At 38.4% G+C, this 22,757-nt stretch overlaps 1 protein-coding gene across 3 annotated transcripts in view; it reads right to left on the bottom strand.

The window, feature by feature from the left end:
• Positions 1-2,870, bottom strand: part of MAST2 (microtubule associated serine/threonine kinase 2) — a 178,182-nt gene extending 175,312 nt beyond the window's left edge. For all 3 annotated transcript variants that reach the window (XM_077752130.1, XM_077752132.1, XM_077752131.1), the window contains exon 1: positions 2,734-2,870. In XM_077752130.1, the coding sequence (XP_077608256.1) occupies positions 2,734-2,784 (51 nt within the window). In that variant the 5' untranslated portion in view covers positions 2,785-2,870. The remainder of the gene's footprint in view (positions 1-2,733) is intronic.
• Between the last annotated feature and the right edge of the window lie 19,887 nt (positions 2,871-22,757).

Below are 22,757 nucleotides of genomic sequence, written 5' to 3'. Positions count from 1 at the left end.
AAGTAATGCTACATGCTACAACATAGATAGACCTTAAAAATGTCACGATAGAGGAACGCCTGGGTGGCTCAGTCAGTTGAGTGAGAGACTCCTGATTTTGGCTCAGGTCATGATCTCATGATTTGTGGTTCAGACCCCACATCAGGCTCTGTGCTGGCAGCATGGACCCTGCTTGGGATTCTCTCCCTATCTCTCTCTGCCCCTCTGCCACAACCCTCAAAAATAAATAAATAAAACATTAAAAAAAAAAAAAAAGGTCATGCTAGGGGCACCTGGGTGCCCCAGTCAGTTAAGTGTCCGACTTTGGCTCAGAACATGATTTCACAGTTTCTGAGTTCAAGCCCTGAATCCAGCTCTGCAATGACAGCACAGAGCCTGATTTGAGTCTATCTCCTTTTCTCTCTCTGTGCCTCCCCCACTTCTCTCTCTCAAAGTAAATATTTTTTAAAAAGTCATGCTAACTGAAAGAAGGCAGTCAAAAAAAAAGGCCACATATTGTACGACTCAATTTATATAAAATGTACAGAATAGGCAAATATACAGAGGCAGAAAGTAGATTAATGGTTACATAGGGCTGGGGGGATGGGAGGATAAAGAGGTGACAGGTAAAGGGTATAGGGATTCTTTCTGAAGTGATGACAGTGTTCTAAAATTGATCACAGTGATAGCTGTATATATCTGTGAATATACTAAAAATCACTGAATAGTACAGTTTAAATGAATAATTTGTATCATATGTGAAGTCTATCTCAATGAGCTTTTAAAAAGAAAAAAATGAAAAAGTAATTCAGGAATACTCTCTACTTCAGTTGGCCTAGGCTAGGACTCCAGCAACCTCAGTCCAGGAATTCACTCTGCAACACAACAGCTTAGAATAAAACATTCAGCTTTAGTGGCAATAGTTCTCAAAAGGGTACATGTTATAATGAGTTATAATGCTTTAAAGAAAATACGGATCCCTGGGACCACCCCAGTACTACTGGATCAAAATCTTTATGATGGTACACAGATTTATGTATTTTTTTACATTCCAGAGGTTAAAAGGAAGACAACATGGGGCTTTAATAGACATGTTGAGAACAAGTGGAAAAATCTGAATATGGTCTTTATATGAGATGCTATTATTAAATTGATGTTAAACTTCTTGGATCTGATAATATAGTTATTTAGGAGACTATCCTTGAGCTTACAAAAAATACTTAAGGGTGAGGCACATAAGGTCTGTAACTTGCTTTGAAATGTTTCAGGAAAAAAAAATATATGTAAATACACACAGATAAAACAAATGTGGCAAATGTAAAGTTACAATCAAACTGGTCAACCTAAGTCAGTTTATGTAGGTATTCACGGTATTTGAAATTTTCAAAATAAAAAGTTAGGTGGCAGGAAAGTTCCTGATTCTCCCTATAGCCTAAGAGTCACAAACTTGAGGTCAAAAGGAAATCTGATCCAAGAATTAATTTCCCACTTGCTATAAGAAGACTTCTTTCCCTATCCTCACTTCCCAGGATGGACAAATGGACAAAGCTTTCTAATCCGTATATGCCAAAAGATTTATAAACCCAAAGAATAGGTGAGATTATATTTTAATGGGAACAAGTGTCTGTTATTGTACCCTGAAAATTCCTAGTGTGCTTTGTCCTTTAGACAGAGGGAAGAGTGTGAGATCAGCAGGAAGTCAATGGGTACCTTCAGTAAAAAGACAGAGGTACTAAAGATAAAAGAGTAGAAAATGCTATCACAGGCAAAAAAAACAACCTGCCCAGACTACACAGCTTAACCTTTGTTAGATCCTATCTATCATACAAATCCTAGACAAAGAAAAGGCTCATTCTTTCATCCAGGATATACTGAAGTACCCACTACCCTATACTATTTGACTGTTTTCAAAGCCCAGTCTCTATTCTCCAGGTGTGAATCCTCATGTACTAAATATGTATATCGAAGCGCTATACACAGAAGCAACCTAACTTCACAAGGTTAAGAATTCTGTCAATAAGGGGGCACCTGGGTAGCTCAGTCAATTAAGGGTCCTACTTTGGCTCAGGTCACAATCTCGTAGTTTGTGAGTTCAAGCCCTGCATCAGGTTCTGTGCTGACAGCTCAGAGCCTGGAGCCTGCTTTGGATTCTGTGTCTACCTCTCTATCTGCCCCTCCCTTGCTCGCACTCTCTCTCTCTCTCTCTCTCTCTCAAAAACAAACAAACATTAAAAAAAAACAGAGGGGCGCCTGGGTGGCTTAGTCGGTTAAGTGTCCGACTTTCGCTTAGGTCATGATCTCGCGGTTCGTGGGTTCGAGCCCCGCGTCGGGCTCTGTGCTGACTGCCAGCTCAGAGCCTGGAGCCTCTTTCGGTCTGTGACTCCCTCTCTCTCTGACCCTCCCCTGCTCACGCTGTCTCTCTCTCCTAGAAATAAATAAAACATAAAAAAAAAATTTTTTTTTTTTAAAATAGGAAAAAAAAGAATCCTGTCTGTAATAATGATCTCTCCCAGAAAAACAGATTTATTCATTCAATCATACTGAATCTTCTGGACTCTCCCTACATAATCAGTACCAGTGATAGATAGCATAAGAGAGCAATCAGAATATATTCAATTAAATTCCATTTTCTATACTTCACTTTGAAAAATTAAACTATCCAAATCCTAGAAAGAAAAATAATAAATGTAGCCATGACAAATGACAATCAAGAACTTGTTCATAAAGCAAGGGACCATCTTTACTAACACTTACCAAGCCGGCAGTAAGAGAAGGTGCAGATTGTCCAAGAGACTGGTTCCTCATTCGAACCAGGTTTGATGCTTCTCCTGAAGACTGCCAAGTTACCTGTCCCACACTGCTGTGTACACTGCTGGACAAGGGGAGCAGCTGCTTACCTTCAAACAAAAGGTTTGGAAAATATACTTGTAATTATTAATTAACAACTGAAAATACACACTGATATTAAGTGGATAAAAGTATACCAACTCAAAATAAAATGAAGTTTGCATACCCATTTTAGAATCTGTAGCCCTTTAAAAATTCCAACTGCCTTGGGGTCCTGGGTGGCTCAGCTGGTTAGCATCCAACTCTTGATTTCGGCTCAGGTCATGATCTCACTATTCATGGGTTCAAGCCCCACATCAGGCTCTGGACCGACAGCATGGAGCCTATTTGGGATCCTCTCTCTCCCTTTCTCTCTGCTTTTCCCCGTCTTCTCTCTTCCTCTCTCAAAAATAAATAAACTTAAAAAAAAATCCAGGGGCATCTTGGTGGCTCAGTCAGTTAAGTGTCCAACTTCAGCTCAGGTCATGATCTCACAGTTCGTGGGTTCGAGCCCCGCATCAGGCTCTGGCTGACAGCTAGCTTAGAGCCTGGAGCCTGTTTCAGATTCTGTGTCTCCCTCTCTCTCTGACCCTCCCCAGCTCATGCTGTCTCTCCTTCTCTCTCAGAAATAAATTATTAAAAAAAAAAAAAATCCAGGCTGAGCCTGGGTGGCTCAGTCAGTTAAGTGTCCAACTTCAGTTTAAGTCATGTCTCACAGTTTGTGGGTTCAAGCCCCACATCAGGCTCTGTGCTGACAATGCAGAACCTACTTGAGATTCTCACTCTGCCTCTCTCACGCAAATGCTTTCACTCTCTCAAAATAAACAAACATTTAAAAAAATACAATAAAATTTTCTGTAATACCCACCACCATGTCAACCCCAAAGCCCGACATCCAACCTAGCAGGCTAGGAGTCTTCCAGTGTCCTCCATGCAACTTAGTTTCGCACCAACTCAGTGCAACATGAGTGGAGCAGACAGCTTCTCCTAGGCAAGTGTGGACCCTCTGTTTCTAGAAGACAAACACTGAATCTATAATCCTCTGGCCAGACTCCATGTGTTCAGTCCAGGATGACTGCCTTAATCCCAATGAAAGACTACAAGAAAGTCATTTACAAAGCATGAGTATCTAGAATTACAATGACTTTCTAATTGAAGTGCAAGTCCCATTTCAACCTCTTCCTTCGTAATGTTCGTTACATTGCTACTAGTGATTTAACCAAATATGTGTTATCTTCCCCTGCCTTAAAAAATTTCTGATGATTCCCTACTGTTTAAAATAATTAGCCAAACTTTTAAAAAACTAAAGAAATCCTTGGGGCATCTGGATGGCTCAGGTGGTTAAAGTGTCTGTCTCAGCTCTGGTCTTGAACTCAGGGTCATGTAAGTTCAGGCCCCACACTGGGGTCCATAATGGTCATGAAGTCTACTTAAAAAATAAAATAAAAAAAAAACTAAAGAAATCCTCCATAAATATAGATTACCTTCCTGGCCTCATCTCCTTCAACTCTTTTCCACACCCATTGCTCACTCAATTTCAGTTATGCCCTGCATTTTCACCTGGCTTTATCCTGATCCCCCAATTTACTTGGAAACTCTTCCTTTTCCTGGCAAAATCCTATTCAACATGGAAATACCCACTGTAGTAAAGGTGTAAGCAAAAGGGGTTTTTAGTTTTGTTTTTGCTACAACATATCCTTTTATTGCAATAAAATATGACGCAAATTTTTTGGGGGGCAATTTAGCAAAACTTATTAAAATTTTAATTCAAATATTTGAAACCAGCATTCCACTTGCAGGAATACAGTATAATGAAAAAAATAATAATCCAGAATGCTCACCTTAGCAATTCTCACCAGAATAAAACTGGAAATAAGATAAATATTCATTACAATTTAAAGAAACTATAATATCTCCACATAATGAAACACTAACCCATTAAAAATAATGAGGCACCTTGGGGTACCTGAGTAGCTCAGTTGGTTTAGCATCTGACTTCAGCTCAGGTCATGAACTTGGGGTTCAGGAGTTCAAGCCCCATGTCAGGCTCTGTGCTGACAGCTCAGAGCCTGGAACTTGCTTTACATTCTGTGTCTCCCTCTCACTCTGCCCCTTCCCGGCTTGCACTGTCTTTAAAATATAAACATAAAAAAAATTTTTTTTAATAATAATGACTTAACTTGCACCTCAACATGCAGTCAAGAGAAAAATGTTCAAAATTTTCTGTTGAGTAAAAAAAGCAGAGGGGAAGTATGTGACATATGATTCCAATTTTGATTTTTAAAATATAAAAGTTTATGTATATTTACATAAATTTTTAAATGTATATTTAAATATAATTTTGAGCATATATAAAATGGTTGGAGAGAGGGAAACAGAAGATTAAGAAGAACTTTTCACTTTGAAATAATGCATGTTTTTGAACTCAATTTTTTTATTACTGGCATATCTACTTTTTTTTAAGATTTATTTTATTTTGAGAGAGATTGTGTGAGCTGGGAAACGGCAGAGGGAAAGAGAATCTCAAGCAGGCTCCATGCTCAGTACAGACCCAACACAGGGCTCACTCCCACAAACCATGAGATCATGCATGACCTGAGCTGAAATCAAGAATTGGAGACTCGACCAATGGAGCCACCCAAGCACTCTATGGTATATTTACTCTTTGAATCAGAAACATGCAATGTTTTTTAAGAATCTAGTTACCTTTCAAGTCTGTTCTCAAATGTATACTTTACCAAAAAGCCTTTCCATAAAACCCTCTACAAAAAGTAAGAACAGTTCTCTACTCAAAACCTCCGTAAGGCCAGAGTAGAGACTGTCTGCCTGCCTGCCTTCCTTCTTCAAATGTTGCCACATTGTCCAGATGATCTGCCTACTCCTCATCTATATATTCTAAAGGAAAGCTAGGTCACTGACTTACCCTATCCACCTATACAAAGGCTAGATCATAACCCTATCTCCCTTCAAAATAAGGACTTGCTGGGGCAAGAGGCTTATACACCTGCAAAAGAAACCCATTTCGACATACACAAGTCTGGGCTTGATGCACCCCAAGGTTTGCCAAGAATTTGAGGAAAACAAACAACATAAGAAGGAACAATATGAAAAAATGGAGAAACTAGCCTTTTAGTAAAGAAAGAACTCAGAAAAGAAGAAAACTTAAAAATTATAATTATTCTTACAACAATTTAAAAGGCTAATGGTAAAATAACCCAGTTAAAGATGGCTGACCAAGGACATACTTTTATCTTTTGTGACCCAGGACAGTAAATGAAAATAAAGAATATACAAACAAACAAAAGCTATAATGAGGGACGGGGACTGACTGAGGAAATGAACAAAATTTGGGGAAAATCCAAAGCAGATAGTTGAATCATAACCAATGGAACTGGGCAAAGACACAAGATATATAATAAGCATAGAGAAAACTAAAGTTAAATGAGCTATCAGGCTACCCTGCAAAATCTCAGATAAGTTCAGTATTCAGAAATACAAGATACCAAAGAGGATATATAGTTAATACATAAAGCTGAACTCAGATTAACTGAAAATCTATAGACACACACAACCACATTCCCATATTGTACCACCCAGCAGCTAATTACTTCAAAGGATAGAAGGGATTTGGCATCTCAGAGCAAAGCAATGGATTCTGGTTGTTAGGTGCTCAAAAGAAAGAGTTGATTCAGAAGCAAAACTTTAAAAAAAAAAAATTGAGGGGCACCTGGGTGGCTCAGTCTTAACCAACTGATTACTTCATCAGCATCACACTTCAGCTCGGGTCATGATCTCGTGGTTTGTGAGTTCGAGCCCCACATCAGGCTCTGTGCTGACCATTCAGAGCCTGGAGCCTGCTTCAGATTCTGTCTCCCTCTCTCTCTCTGCCCCTCCACAACTCATGCTCTGTCTCTGTCTTTCAATAATAAATATTAAAAAAAAATTTTAATTTGATACAATAATCACAATTCTCTTTACTCATACAAAATTTAGAAGGTAACACATCCTTACATTCATAGCATTCTGCTATGAAAAGAAACCCAAAAAATGGCTTTATGTGATTAAATACATGCCTGGCAAAATAACAATTCCAATAAAACAGTACAAAAATAAAGCCAAGAAAATAGCCCTGAAAAGGAACAAAAATAAAAAGAAATTAAAAACTGTTTACTATTAGGCCAAGGAGTATGGTATGATTACATTTTCTTCTCTACTAATCTAATATTTTTAGCTGAGGTCAAATGGATTTTTTTTTTTAACGTTCTATTGATTGCTTAAAACTATGTCACATTTTAATGGTTTCCTATTTCGACTATAACCTCCTTGTATCATTTCTTCCTCCTGAATTTTTTTTTTTATATTTTTATTTATTTCTAGGAGAGAGAGAGACAGCGTGAGCAGGGGAGGGTCAGAGAGAGAGGGAGAGACAGACTCCGAAACAGGCCCCAGGCTCTGTGCTGGCAGTCAGCACAGCAAAGAAAATCAAAAGAAGCAAAGGATGTGAAGTCCACAGAAGTGAGCTGAAAGTAAAAGTCAAATTCAAAGAGAATAACCAGTGATAGTGGTCAACTAGGAGATATCTAACACGTTCAGGATGCTACCATTCAGAGATGTCATAAGGAACTAGTAAAGACAGAAGATAGCCTTACCCTGAAGTGTTCTATACAAAACTACCACCAGAGAAGAAGCTGTCAAGATGCCATGTCAACTGATGTGCTCTTTAATATTGACAACACAGTCCCATATTTCTTAAAAAACAAAATTAGAGAGATGCCTGGCTGACTCAGTCAGTTAAGCATCTGATTCAAGTTATGCTCTCCCAGTTTGTGAGTTTGAGACCCACATGGGGCTTTGCACTGGTGGTGCAGAGCCTGCTTGGTATCCCCTCCCCACCACTCCCTACCCCCCCGCTGCCGCCTCTGCCCCTTTCCCACTTCCATGCTCACTTGCTCTCTCTCTCAAATAAAAACTTTTTTAAAAAATTAGATACTCACTTGACAGAGAACTGGCCAGGCTTCCTCTCCGCAACTTACAGTCATCCTGACTAAGTTGTCGTTGAAGTTTAGCTTTTCCAGTGGATGAAAACAGGTCAGGATTACTGAGCTTCCTGAAAAGCAGGGGACTAAGTCCAGATACCACATCCTTCAAAGAAAAAAAGGTAAAATATAAAGTCTTTAATGTCTTCTCTGAAAGTAGAAGGACTTTATATAAAACATTCATGACGTTACATAGTGCCAGCATTTTATTCTTCTTGATCAACAGCTAAAGCCAAAAACATATTTCTTAGTAAAAGCTGTTTGGGTATGCTGAGAAGGCTAAGGGACACTGATTATAAAATGCAAAAGAAGGGACACCTAGGTGGATCAGTTAAAGGTCCAAATCTTGATTTCAGCTCGGGTCATGATCCCACTGTTTGTGGGTTCAAGCCTCTTATCAGGCTCTGTGCTGGTGGGATGGAGCCTGCTTGGGATTCTCTGTCTGTCTCTCTCTCTCTGTCCCTCAACTGCTCACACTAAGTAAATAAACTTTAAAAAATAAAATAAAAATAAATAATAAAATGCTAAAGAAAAATGAGGGTTGGAGGAATGGCTCATAAGATGACATGTTAAGATATTTTGACAGGATGTACTATTCATAATGAGTACATGTCTAGTTATGTATATTTATTTTTCTCCTTCTATTCACACTTCCTATATCCAGTGAAGAAAAGCATATTTTAGTTTTTAAAAAAATCATAAAGAGCAGACCTTCCTTTACCTAATATACAAGGTTAGAAATGCCTCTAATATTCAATTAACGCATAAATAAAATCAGAGCTTTCTTTATAGGTCAAATAAGAGCTAAATACATGTTTAAATGAAAAACCATAATAATACTATGGAGAGAGGCGCCTGGGTGGTCAGGCAGCTGCTCATCCATCTCTTGATTTTGGCTCAGGTCATGATCCCAGGGTCGTGGGATAGAGCCCATGTCAAGCTCCCATGGGCATGAAACCGGTTTGGAATTCTCTCTCTCTCTCTCTCTCTCTCTCTTTCCCCTTTCCCTCCCCCTACCCCCTCCCCAGCTCACACTCTGAAAAAAAAATTTTTTTTTTCAGTACCACAGAGAAACTACAGACAATATGAAACACTGACAGAGCCTCCCATTTGTCTTTAGTCAGCTCATCCTACTCCAGCCCAATGCCTATTCCTCTTCATTCAGTGAGCAATGTCCAACATCTCATCAAGATTCAGACATTTTGAAGGAAACATCCACCTAACTAGCAGGATTGAAAGAGAAACTTTTTTTTAAATAAGGCAAATGAGCCATATCTTTCATATTTTAATGAAGGAAACTAAAACACAGATAAATAGCACATCAAAGTCATATGGACAGGAAAAAGACAAAATGAGAAACATAAAAAAATAACTCTATGGGGGCACCTGGGTGGCTTAGTCAGTNGTAAAAAAAAAAAATAAAAAAAGAAATAAATAAAACATTTAAAAAATTTAAAAAAAATAACTCTATGTTACCTGCCATCTGAAGAACAAGACTCAAACAACTAGTAAAAGCCACAGGAGGGAATGGGAAAATGCCAACCTCCTTAAGATTTTAGAAAAACAAAAACCTGTAAAAGGTCATACACTGTGATTGGTGGGTTCACAAACATGTTCAAAACCACACTAATACCAGTTGGTGGTGGCTATCCAGAGTATAATTTACAAATGCCCAAGCATAAAAAGAGTAAATTTAAATAAAAAGAACAGAAGAAACAAGGAAACAGTAGTTTTAATTGGTAGTAAATGGATAAAATGATAAAGGGGGATATTTGGGCACTGTATCATTAAAGCAAATGGTGTATCAAGATAACTATAACAGAAGTGAGCAGGGAGAAAGAGAAATTGGAAGTAGTAGCTAATGCAAAAAGACAAGACAGCAAGACAGCACTCTAAATTCCCACCATCTGGTGTGTTAAGGATGAAACTACCTATGAATCAAGGAGAAAACATGGAAGGAAGCAGGGTTTGGGCACTAATGCCGGTAACCAAGCAAAAGGGGCCAGCCACTCACAGAGCAAGACACCAAGTAAGCAGCTTTAGGTGGACTAAGGAAGCATTGGAAGATATCAAGCTGAAATAATATCCTACATGAAGACAACAAGGAGAGGGAAAGGACTCATCCCCAAAATAACTTACAAGTCAACTACATCAGGAAGCCAGCACTAGGCTGCCTGCTGCACTGTATGAGCAATTCGTCTTAGCCAGAAAAGGAACAACAACCAATACAGGACTAGAGCAGCACCAATTAAGAGAAAGTCCTAGCCTTTTCAATCTCCCTATTCCCTATCATAATAAAACAAAGGGGGGGGGGGGAAGCCAGAAAACAGAAAAGAAAAATAAAAGCAAATCACATCCTTCTTATTCCAAGTCTCACCTGTCAAAACCTTGCAAAGAAAAGAAAATATAAAATATGAAATTTAATTTTTTAATGATTTTTAAGTAATCTCTACACCCAATGTGGGGCTCAAACTCAGAACCCCAAGATCAAGAGTCACATGTTCCACCAACTGAGTGAGCCAGGAGCCCCTGAAATTTAACTTTTAAATTAGTAGGTCTTTTTTTTTACTGAAGTATATTAGTCATTTCAGAAAAGTACACATATCCAAGCATATAACTCAATGAATTTTCACAAGTTAACCATACCCATGTAACCAGCATCAAGATATATATATTTTTTTAAAGACATAACCAAGCAACCCAGAAAGCCCCCCGTGTTCCCTTCTAAGCACTACCCAGGCTTCCAACAGAATAGATTATATAACATGAAAAACCTGGGGCACCTGGGTGACTCAGTCATTTAACCATCTGACTCTGGATTTCAGCTTAGGTCATAATCTCACAGTTTGGAGGATCAAGCCCTGCCTCAGGCTCTGTGCTGACAATACAAAGCCTGCTTGGGGATTCTCACTCTACCTCTCCCTCTGCCTGTCCCCTGCTCACACTCTCTCTCAAAAATAAATAAACTTTTAAAAAATAAATAGGAAAACTTAATATGAATGGAATCAACTAGACTGGACTTTTTAAAACTGAATTTACACAAAAGTCATTAAGGGACAGGACAGAATGAAGCAAATAATACAAAATCACACATAATCCAAGAGAAAAAGAAGGGTACAGAAGGTAAAACTTCCTTACTAATTTCCACACTAACTTCATAGTTTTCTAGTTTCCATTCTAGTCACTTATGTGATCATTCCAAGCTACAGGTTTTCATGTTCAATTGGGTATCACTGTACCCCTTAAACTCTTCCTTTCAGCTTAAACTAGATTAAGTTTCTATAGTTTCTACAATCAAATGATTCTTAGGCAAAATAGGGAGTTAAGGAGGGGAAAGAGTCTAAGATGATTTACAGGTTCCTGGCTTGGCTAGTAAGCTTACCAAGACAGGGAATACAGAAGGAGAGGAGAAACAGGTTTACAAATAAAATGCTGCTATGACAATAGTAAATATTAGCATTAACTACAAATTATAGTTCTTTCCCAGTAACTATTAGGGGAACTATAAACTCTTAACCTGAAAGAAAAAAACAAAGGAGACATGAGTAACTACATGAGAGCTATTACCTCTATTACGGGAAACTTCTAACTTCTAAGGACAGAATGAGAACTAATGGATGCAAATAACAGATAAAATAGTTTTAGTTAGAAGGAAGACCTGTCTAGGGGCGCCTGGGTGGCTCAGTTGGTTAAGTGTCGACTCTTGATTTCGGCTCAGGTCATGATCTCATTTTGTGAGTTCAAGCCCTGCATCCGGCTCTGAGCTAACAGCACAGAGCCTGCTTGGGATTCTCTCTTTCACTTTCTGCCTCTTTCCCGCTCTCAATTTCTCTCTCTCTCGCTCTCTCAAAAATCAATAAATAAACTTAAAAAAAAGAAGTAGTAGTAGGAAGAGCTGTCTAACAGTCAACAGGCCACCTTAAAAAGGAATGGACTGTGCCACCAGAAATACTGAAAAAGTAAGGTGAAAGCTGGCCTAACACAGTAACTCTCAAACTGTGGTCCCCATACCAACAGCACCAGCATGACCTGTGAGCCTGCTAAATATGCAAAATCTTAGGCTTCACTTCAGATCTACTAAATCAGAAATTCTGACAGAGGGGACCAGCAATCTGTGTTTTAGCAAGTCCTCCAAGTGATTCTGAAGCACATGAAAGTTTGAGAACCACCAGACCAGGTCAAAAACTTTCAACATGATCCCACCAACACACAAATATACCTATCAGTTGTGAGGACTGTATTACAAACTACTTGAAATTTAAATAAAGTACTCAAGTTTGCAACCACTTTAATTAACTGAAAGCAAGTTTCTGGTAAACATTACAATAAAGTCAATTCACCTGTATTACAACATTCTTCAGTGAAATTTTTAAAAGACAGAATTACAGCAAGCATCCTAGAAATTACACATAACCTATATTTATTTGTCATAACAATATTATAACAATAACATCTAACATATGCCAGGTAAACTTCAACCATAAGAAAAAAAAAAAAAGGCTGAAAATTGCCTGACTACACAATCTCTACATTTTCTTTCCAACTCTAGGAGTTTATTGCTTTCTCTCTCAATTAAGAGCACCAAGGGGTGCCTGGGTGGCTCAGTCAGTTGAGCGTCCAACTTCAGCTCAGGTCTTGATCTCACAGTTCGGGGGTTCGAGCCCCGTATCGGGCTCTGTGCCGATAGCTGGCTCAGAGCCTGGAGCCTGTCTCCAGATTCTGTGTCTCCCTCTCTCTCTGACCCTCCCCTGCTCATGCTGTCTCTATCTCTCTCTCAAAAATAAATAAAACATTAAAAAAAAAAGTACGAAGCTGTGCCCATTTTGCCTATTGCCAGGGAAGTCCTCACAGAGACATCTCTCTCGGCTCAGAACCATCTCCCTCCTCCACAATACCAAAGGAAATCTCACACTAACCTTACCAACAAAGCTAGTGTTGTGCTCACACTGTACTATGCTATTAGGATAGGATTCAAAGGATTCACAGCTGAAAAACTGGAGTCTACACAACTAAAAACAGGTGTACCAGACTAAAAACTTGGATTAACTCTCATTAGGAGTTGTCTTATCCCAAATGACTAGTAATCCAGTAGGTGAAGAGAATTATGCCTTGTGGCATATTCTTCCTGATCTACCCTACCAAGAGTCAAATCCAAGTGCCACACTAATCAAAGTCCATCCTCTTAATCCCTATCAAAAAAAAAAAACACTTGCTTGATTATCTATCTACATATATAATAAACTTTGACCCATACCCCAAGTTTGTCATATCAAACATGGACAAAAATTAACTCTAAATGGATCATGAATCAAACTGTAAAACCTAAAACTATAAAACTTATGAGTAAATTTTTGTAAGTTTTAATTAAAGTTCTTAGATAAGATAGAAAACACAAGTTTAACAAATTTATCAATTGGACTTCACCAAATTTAAAAACTACTCCTCTTCAAAAAATACTGTTTAAAAAAATGAAAAATCACATACAAGGAGAAATTATTTGCAAAACACATGTGAGAGGACTGGCATTCACTATATAGAAAGATTTGACACAATAAGAAAACACACAAGCCAATTAAAAAATGAGCAAAAGACTGAACAGACACTTCAACAAACAAGAGGCAACTATGGCAAAAGAATATGCAAAACCATCATCAACATTGTTTATCATTAGGGAAACAAAAACTAAAATCAAATGAGAGGTAACGTCAGCAAAAAAAAAAATCAAAACAAATAAAGAAAAAAGAGGGGCACCTGGGAGACTCAGTCAGTTGAGTGTCTGACCCTTGATTACAGCTCTGGTCATGATCCCAAGATCGTTGGATCAAGCCCCACATCGGGTTCCACACTGCACATGAAACCTGTTTGGTATTCTCTCTCTCCCTCTCCTCCACTCATGCATGCTCATTTTCTCTAAAATAAAACAAAACAAAACCCCACAGCTGCAAGCTAACATCTCTCCACAGAAACAACTGAAAAACAAGCAGAAACTATCAGAATTACCTTTGTCAGTATTCTGAAAATAGTCAAAGGTTTATAGCCAAGAAAATGCTCAATCAAGAAATCAACTTAAAAATGGTAGGAAAGCTTTGAGGCATTTTTATTTGCCCTTTCGCACCCACTTCTTGATGCAAAAGTAGTTTAAAGACATCACCTGGTGGTCCCAAATGCGGGACCTTGGTCCCTGGTTCTAGGAGAACAGATCCTTTTTGCAAATTATTGTTTATAGCTGTTCTAACTTGTCTGGGGCTACCTGAAGGATTGACACAAGGCATTCCTTTATTTCACCTAACCCAGAATCTGCTCAAGGTAGAAAAGCTTTGCTTAAAAACACTGTAAGGTGATCCAACCACCCACAGCCACGTGGACCAAAAGATTAAAAATGAGACATAAAGTCTGGGAGGAAAAGGGGAGAGTTTCTTTGGAAAATTCATGCAATCAAAAATACCTGTGTATATAAGGTAATTTAGAAGGTCTAAGGTAGAGGCACCTGGCTCATCAGTAAGAAGTGCTTAGGACTTTTCATCTCAGGGTTATAAACTCAAGCCCACACTGAGTATAGAGATTACTTAAATAAACTTAAAAAAAAAAAATAGAAAGCCCAAAGCAAAATGCATGCTCAGGAAAGACCTGAAAAGATTCTAAGCTTTCATCTCAGGCTGATCCCTAGGCTCACTAGAGTCTGGCTAAGCACAAAGTCCATCTGCAAAGACCCTATAGGAGGTAGGTTTATTTGTTTAGCTCCTGGTGATCACGGAAATCTCCATCAAAACACAAACTAAGGAACAGAGACTTCAATACCACATAGAGCAAGGAATATAATTTCTGCAAAAATAAATAAATAAATGCTGGGAAAACTCACTAGAAACTTGGAGGACTACAGCCTTCAACAACCTAAAAACAACAAACTCTGGAGTAAGGGGAGGTGATTTCCAGAGTTACCAATATTCAAATGGCCATTTTTCAACAACAACAAAAAACAAAACACAAGACCTACAAAAAACGAGAAAGTATAGCTATTCAAAGAATCAAAATAAATTAACAAAAACATGCCTGAGGAAGCTCAGCATTAAGTAGTAAACTTTAAAAATCCTTCTTAAATATGCTCAAACTGTACAAATGAAAATCAGAAAAATAATGCATGAAAGAAAAACAGGGTTGCATATGTGATACTCAAGGAAAGACCATGTGAGCCAAGAATTTTATATCCAAGATAACTAACCTTCAAGGAAAAGGGCACAGGAAAACTGTTACCAATATAAAATAACTCAAAGAATATTATTCCAACAAGCCCTTGCTAAGGAATCTACTGGAAAACAAGATTCACACAATCAAAATAATTAGAGCAATATCAACATTTGATTAGCATTAAATATGCAGTCACTTGTAAAACGAATATATGTACAAAGAGAGAGTACAGTATATAATGGCTATATAATTTGTAGATATATAATGTAGATCTACATTTTCAACCACAAAATGGAAGAAGGTGGAGATAGCATATACAAAAAAAATTTAACCGTTCTCATTAATCATTATTGATGGTAGTATATTAGTACTGCCATTAGAGACATATAATTATGTATGACAAAGCAAATGAATAATTACTGGATATTCTAATTGTTGGTTCAAAACACTCTCAGAAGCTTCCCGGGTGGAATCTGAAACTGGCTCCTGTATACAGAGGGCAGGGAGAGACAAAGAAAGAGGCAGGCCACTCCAAGTTGGTAGGTGACAGTATTAATAACCAAAGGGAACTTACATAATAAGGCTTGCCTTGGGCAGCAGCAAGACAAATAGGTCCCCACACCTGCCCACCAGATCTTGGTTTATAAAGAAGCCTTAACTAGGTGCAGTCATGTATACCAGCCAGGTGTTTTCAACACTACATCACTATCTCAAGGCTATGTCCTTGAAGAAGCCTCTGGAAACAAGCAGGAAAGGAAAGTAGAACCCACATTCCAAGGACAGGGGAGGGGTGAGGAGCCTCCCAGAGCCCAGGCCCATCCACAGTCATGTCTTTTTGATGACATTCTCCAACACTTAATTCTTTCTCACACACACTCACACTCACACACACACACACACACACACACACACACACAGTCTTTGGGAAAATGATTCCAGATAGGGAAGAGAGAAAATACTGATATAATGTCCAAGAGATTAATTTTTTTAAAAATCTCAGTAGTCCTTTGCAAATACTGTTAATTGACAAGGTAGTTTATATAACTCTATCCACTGACAAGTCTTAGAAACAAAGACCAACATAATAGCAAAGAGTATCCTTAAGATCTAGTTTGCAGCTGTTCTAAAATACCATTTCACCATTTAAAAGAAACCAAGAGTTCTTAGAAAAACAGCTAATTCCAGGTCTAAGGTGGAAAATGAGCCCAGAACAGCTTGACACATGAGATTGCAAGAAAAGTACCACAACTATTAGGATCAGGTCCAAAAGACTAAGGAACCAATTTGTTTCTAGACAAGAGGACAATCTGAGATTCAATTAGTACAAGAAAACACATTAAAATGGGTTGAAGTCCAAATATCGTACATTTAAATGCCTGACCTGGGTGGCTCAGTCAGTTAAGACTCAGACTTGGGCTCAAAAAGCCTGCTTCAGATCCTCTGTCCCCCTCTCTCTGCTCCTCCCACTTGTGCTCTCAGTATCTCTTAAAAATAAACTTTTTTTAAAAAAAGTTTAAATGCCTAACCACATGATAAAATACGACAGGGAACCAGTTCATTATCTTAAAAACGAGGTAAATTTAAAAGGTAAGAATCAAGCCTTTCTTACATGTGCTATACCACTGGGAACTAAATAGATATGGGGAAGCACTCCTTAAAATGTTATTCCAGTTAATAATTGAAAACAAAATGACAGGATTGTATCACCTTTTTGCAACTCGCAATTACTGAATCTTGGCACTGAGCATCAACTGCTAAAATCAAAGAACAAGCATATATTACAAGCCTACTGTTGAAAGACCACACAACCATTATAATCTTGACAAAGGAATTAAACCTGACGCTGGATGAAACCTGTGTATCCAGATGAAATTTGCAGGAAATACAAAGGACACAGAAACATTTTGAAATGCATCATAGTTATATAGTAGGAAACCCTACAGGTGAAATACCTTGCGATTTTTCTACATATAAATTTTAAGGAAAAGGAAGACATGGAAGGGAAACCTACAGATTAAAAAAGATTTAAGACCTATCTAGTGTTGAGGCACCTGGGTGGCTCAGTCAGTTAAGCCTCGGACTCTTCATTTCGGGTCAGGTCATGATCTCACCGTTCCTGGGATAGAGCCGACCCCGTGCTGACTGTGGGTAGCCTGCTTGGGATTCTCTTTCCCTCTCTCTGTGCCCCTCACCTCTCGGGCTCACACATGTGCGTGCGCACACCCACACACACCTGTTCAAATGGATAAACTTTTAATAATTAAAATAAAATAGGGGCACCTGAGTGGCTCAGTTGCTTGAACCTCCGACTCTGGCTCAGGTCATGATCTCACAGTTAAAGGGTTTGAGCCCAGCGTAGGGCTCTATGCTGACAGCTCAGATCCTGGGGCCTGTTTCTGATTCTGAGTCTCCCTCTCTCTCTCTCTCTCCCCCCTCCCCTGCTCATGTTCTGTGGGTCTCTCTCAAAAAATAAACATTTAAAAAAGTAAATTAATTAAAATTAAATAAACATATCTAGTGTTTTAAAAGTTTATTTATGTATTTTAAGAGAGAGGGAGAACACAAGCAAGGGTGGGGCAGAGAGAGGGGGAAAGAGAGTGCTGAAAGTGGAACTCAAACTCATAAACCTGTGGAGTCTGATGCCCAATGGACTAAGCACCCAGGCACCCCTATCTCGTGTTTTTAAAGGGGGCAGAACTGGGGTGCCAGGGTGGCTCAGTTGGTTAAGTGTCCAACTTCAGCTCAGGTCACAATCTCACAGTCCATGGGTTCAAGCCCCTCATTGGGCTCTGTGCTGACAGCTCACAGAGTCTGGAGCCTGCTTCTGTCTCCCTCTCTCTCTGCCCCTCCCTCGCTTGCTCTCTGTCTCTCAAAATAAAATAAAGCCATAAAAAAATTTTTAAAGACTTTTAAAGGGGCAGAACTAAATTGTAATGCTTTAGATGCAAACTTACAAGGAAATGCAAGTAAATTACTTTTAGAAGAAAATACAAGTGATTACTTTTGGAGGGAAAGTGGGGCTGTGATTGAGATGGGACACAGGGAGAGGAATTTCTAGAATGGATGGCAAAACTGTTTTTCTTGAGCTGGGTAATAGTTTGTAAGGGTGTTCATCTTATAATTCATTAGGTTATATGTTTGTTTTGACTGCTTTTCTGTACTTCTTATATTTTATAATAAAAAGGCTAAAGAAAAAGAGGAAAGAAGAAAAAATCACAAAACAAGTGGCCTGCTACAAAAGGGAATATTGTGCCACATATAAAGTTAGAGCAGTGACAAAAAACAAGCACAATAAAAACATAGAAACATTTAGTGAGATCCAGCACAAATGAGAAATTCTAAATCTTGATTTAAGAACAAAAACAACAGGTTTTTGTTCTTAAATGTCTTAAAAACAGACACTCTTTTTTAACTTTTTTTAACTTTATTTATTTTGAGAGAGAGAGAGAGAGAGAGAATCCCAAGCAGGCTACACTTTTGGCACAGAGCCCAATGTTGAGCTCAAACTTATGAACCGTGAGATCATGACCTGAGCCAAAACCCAGAGTCAGAAGCTTAACTGACTGAGCCACCCAGGTGCCCCCAAAACAGACATTCTTATCCTCATTTCATATTCAAATCTACTAAGTTACTGAGAGAATTCACACCTAGTCCAAATTATGCTTTTTCTCCTATTATATTTAAATTACATTAATAAAGAACTCATAACAAGAAAAATAAAATGAAAGAGTTTATAAGAAAAACAAGAACATACATGGATAAGGAAGTCACGAAACAATAAATCCAAATAATGAAGATAAAGGAAATCCAAATAATAAATATAACTCACTAGCAATTAGGGAAATATAGTTAAAACACTGACAAGTCATCCAAACCTAACAAATTACCAAAAGTAATAACCTGATAACACCAAGAATAGGCAAAGACATAGAGAAACATCAGTGGTCAAAGTACAAATTGGTACAATCATGGTAGGAAGCAATTTGGCCATAATATCCAGCAGGAGAAACTCCTGTACATGTGCACAAGGAGATAAGTATAAGGATATTTACTGCAGCACTGTAATAGTGAATATGGAAATAATTTAAGGGTCTGTTATCATAAGAATGGATAAACTGCCGTTTATTCAAAGGAATGCTATATAGCCTTTAAAAATTAATGAAATTGATTTCGGGCACCTGGGTGGCTCAGTCACTTAAGTGTCTTACTTTTGATTTCAGCTGAGGACTTGATCTCACAGTTCATGAGATCAAGCCCCACGTCAGGCTCCATGCTAACAGCAAGGAGTTAGCTTGGAATTCTCTCTCTCCCTCTTTCTCTGCCCCTCACCTGCTTGTTCTCTCTCTCTCTCTCTTTCTCTCTCTCTATAAGCTTTTTAAAAAATTAATGAAACTGATTTAAATGTATTAACATAGATCAAGGTTGACAAACTTCAGCTGGCGGGCCAAATCCTAACCATAGGCTGTTTATGTTCATCCAGAAAGCTAAAAGTAGTTTTTACATTTGTAAATAGCTGCAAAACAAATCAAAAGAACATTATTTCAAGAAATAGTCTCAATATTAAGAATATGAAAGTCACATGAAATTCCAATTTCAATGTCTATATATAAAGTTTTATTGAAACATAGCCAAATTCACTCATTTACATATCATATATATGCTATCATACTACAACAGAAAATGAGTAGTTATGAAAAATAGAGTATCACAAAGCCTAAAATATTTATTATCTGCCCCTTTACTGAAAAAGTCTGCTAATCCATGACATATATAATTCTCAAAAAAAAAAAAAAGTAAACCAGGGGCATCTGGGTGGCTTAGATGGTTAAGCATCCAAATCTTGATTTCAGCTCAGGTCATGAACTCACATTTCATGAGATCAAGCCCCTTGTCAGGCTCTGTGCAGACAGCATGGAGCCTGCCTGAGATTCTCTTTTTCCTTCTCTGCCTCTTCCCCACTCTCTTTCTCTCTCTCTCTCTCTCTCAAAAATAAGCCAAACAAAATAAAACCAATGTCAAATAAAAAAGGTAAGAGCAAAAGCATATATACAGTAATTCATAATTTATATAAAAGTTAAAAACAAATACTGCTTCATCTGACTTATAAATATCTTTAGTAATGGATTGCTTTTCTTCCGTATTAATGCAGTATTTAAATACACAACCACCTTTGAGACAGTGGTTTCCTTCTAGAATGGAGTGGGGAGGGAAGGAATGCTAACAGTAACTGTAACATTTTACTCCCTTAAATGTAACATTTTACTCCTTTAAAATCTAAAGCAGGGGGTGACTCAGTCAGTTAAGCTTCAGACTCCAGCTCAGGTCATGATCACACAGTTTGTGGGTTCGAGCCCCAAGTCAGGCTCTGTGTTGACAGCTCAGAGCCTGAAGCCTGCTTTGGATTCTGTGTCTCCCTCGCTCTCTGCCCCTCTCCCACTCACGCTCTGTCTCTGCCTCTCTCTCTCTCACTCTCGCTCTCTCTCTGTCTCTCAAAATTAAACATTTCAACAACATTTGAGTATCTATTATGTTCCATAAAGCATGTTAGGAATACAAACATAAGCAAAATAAAACCCTGATACTTATTAATTTTTTACCTCTATGTTGCAGTGAAGCTATGGTTCTCAAAAGTGGTCTCCAGGCCAGCAGCATCACTTTCATCATTATTTGGGAGCTTGTTAGAAATGCAAAATCCCACGCCCATCCCAGGCCTACTCAATCAGAAAGTCTGGGTGTCAGGCCCAGCCATCCTTGCTTTATCAAGCCTTCAAAGTAATTCCATTAGCCCTGAAGACTGACAATAACTGGCCCAAAAAAGTTCACGCCTGTACCCCAAAACGAGTGAGGCTCTAAATGGGTTAGGCTCACTTGAATGATCAGTCTCAGGAATTAAGTCAAAGCATAGCTAGGACAACTGGATAGCCGCATGCAAAAGAATAAAGTTAGACCCTTATCTCACACCATCTACAAAAAAGTAGCTCAAAATAGATCAAACACCTAAAAATAAGATCTAAAACCATAAATCTCCTAGAAGAAAACACAGAGGTAAATCTTCCTGGGGATCTTGGCTATGGCAATAGTTTCTTAGATGTGACCAAAGTCACAAGCAACAAAAGAAAAAAAAATAGGTAAATTATATTTCATCAAAATTAAAGTTTTGTGCAAAGGTCACCAACAAGAAAGTAAAAGACAGGGGCACCTGGCTGGCTCAGTCAGTGGAGTAGACAACTCTTGACCTCAGGGTTGTGGGTTCAAGCCCCACAATGAGTGTAGAGATTACTTAAAAATAAAATAAAACAAACAAACATTAAAAAAAACAATTTAAAAATGGGCAAAGAACTTGAATAAACATTTCTATGACAAAGATATACAAATGGTCAATAAGCACTTAAAAAGATCCTCAACATCATTAGCCTATGGGGAGATGCAAATCAAAAAGCACAATGAGGGGGCGCCTTGGTGGCTTAGTCGGTTAAGCGTCCGACTTTCGCTTAGGTCATGATCTCGCGGTTCGTGGGTTCGAGCCCCGCGTCGGGCTCTGTGCTGACTGGCAGCTCAGAGCCTGGAGCCTGTTTCAGTCTGTGACTCCCTCTCTCTCTGACCCTCCCCTGCTCACGCTGTCTCTCTCTCTCCTAGAAATAAATAAAACATTAAAAAAAAAAATTTAAAAAAAAAAAAGCACAATGAGGAATGCCTGCTTGGCTCAGTCAGAAGAGCATGATCTTGATCTGGGGGTCATTACTTCAAGCTCCATGTTGGATGTAGAGATTACATATATACATATGTGCATACATACAAACACACATAAGCAAGCACAATGAAGGGCACCTAGCTGGTTCAGTCGGTGGAGCATGTGGTTCTTGATCTCAGGGTTGTAAGTTCAAACCCATGCTGGATGTAAAGATTATTTAAAATAAAATATTTTTAAACATATTTTTAATTTAAAAACTTAAAAAATTTTTTAAAGTACAATGAGATCACTTACATCCACAAGGATGGCTAAAAAAATTTTTTTTATATCCAAGATAACAAGTGTTAAAAGGTCATGTAAAACTGGAACCTTTGTACATTGTTGGCAGCAATATTAAAATAGGACCACTAGGGGTGCATAGGTAGGTAAATCGGTTGAGCATCTAACTCTTAATTTCAGCTCAGGGCAAGATCCCAGGATTGTGGGATCGAGCCCCACATCAGGCTCCACACTGAACATGAAATCTGTTTAAGATTCTCTCCCTCTCTCTGTCTCTCCCCCACCACCCCGCCACTCTTCCCCATTTGCTCTCTCTCTCTCTCTAAAATAAAACTTTAAAAAAATTAAAATAGGGAGTGCCTGGGTGGCTCAGTCAGTTAAGTGTCTGACTTTGGCTCAGGTCATGATCTCACGGTTCTCGAGTTCAAGCCCTGCATCGGGCTCTGTGCTGACAGCTCAGAGCCTGGAGCCTGCTTCCAATGCTGTGTGTCTGTTTCTGCTCCTCCACCACTCATGCTCTATCTCTCAAAAATAAATGTTAAAAAAAGAAGAAAAGAAAACTACATTTAAAAAATAAATACATAAAATAAAAATAAAATGGTACAGCCACTGTGAACAGTTTGGCAGTTCCTCTTAAACTCAAACATAAAACTACTATATGATCCAGCAATCCCACTCCTGTCCATACAACAAAAAAACTAGAAAAACAGGTATTCAAACAAAAACTTATACACAGACGTTCATAGTAGTTTCATAGCAGT

The sequence above is a fragment of the Crocuta crocuta genome, unplaced genomic scaffold (assembly GCF_008692635.1).
Source record: "Crocuta crocuta isolate KB4526 unplaced genomic scaffold, BGI_CrCroc_1.0 scaffold367, whole genome shotgun sequence".
NCBI lineage: Eukaryota > Metazoa > Chordata > Mammalia > Carnivora > Hyaenidae > Crocuta > Crocuta crocuta.
Note: the sequence above shows the minus strand (reverse complement) of the source record. Positions and strands in the feature narration are given on the sequence as shown.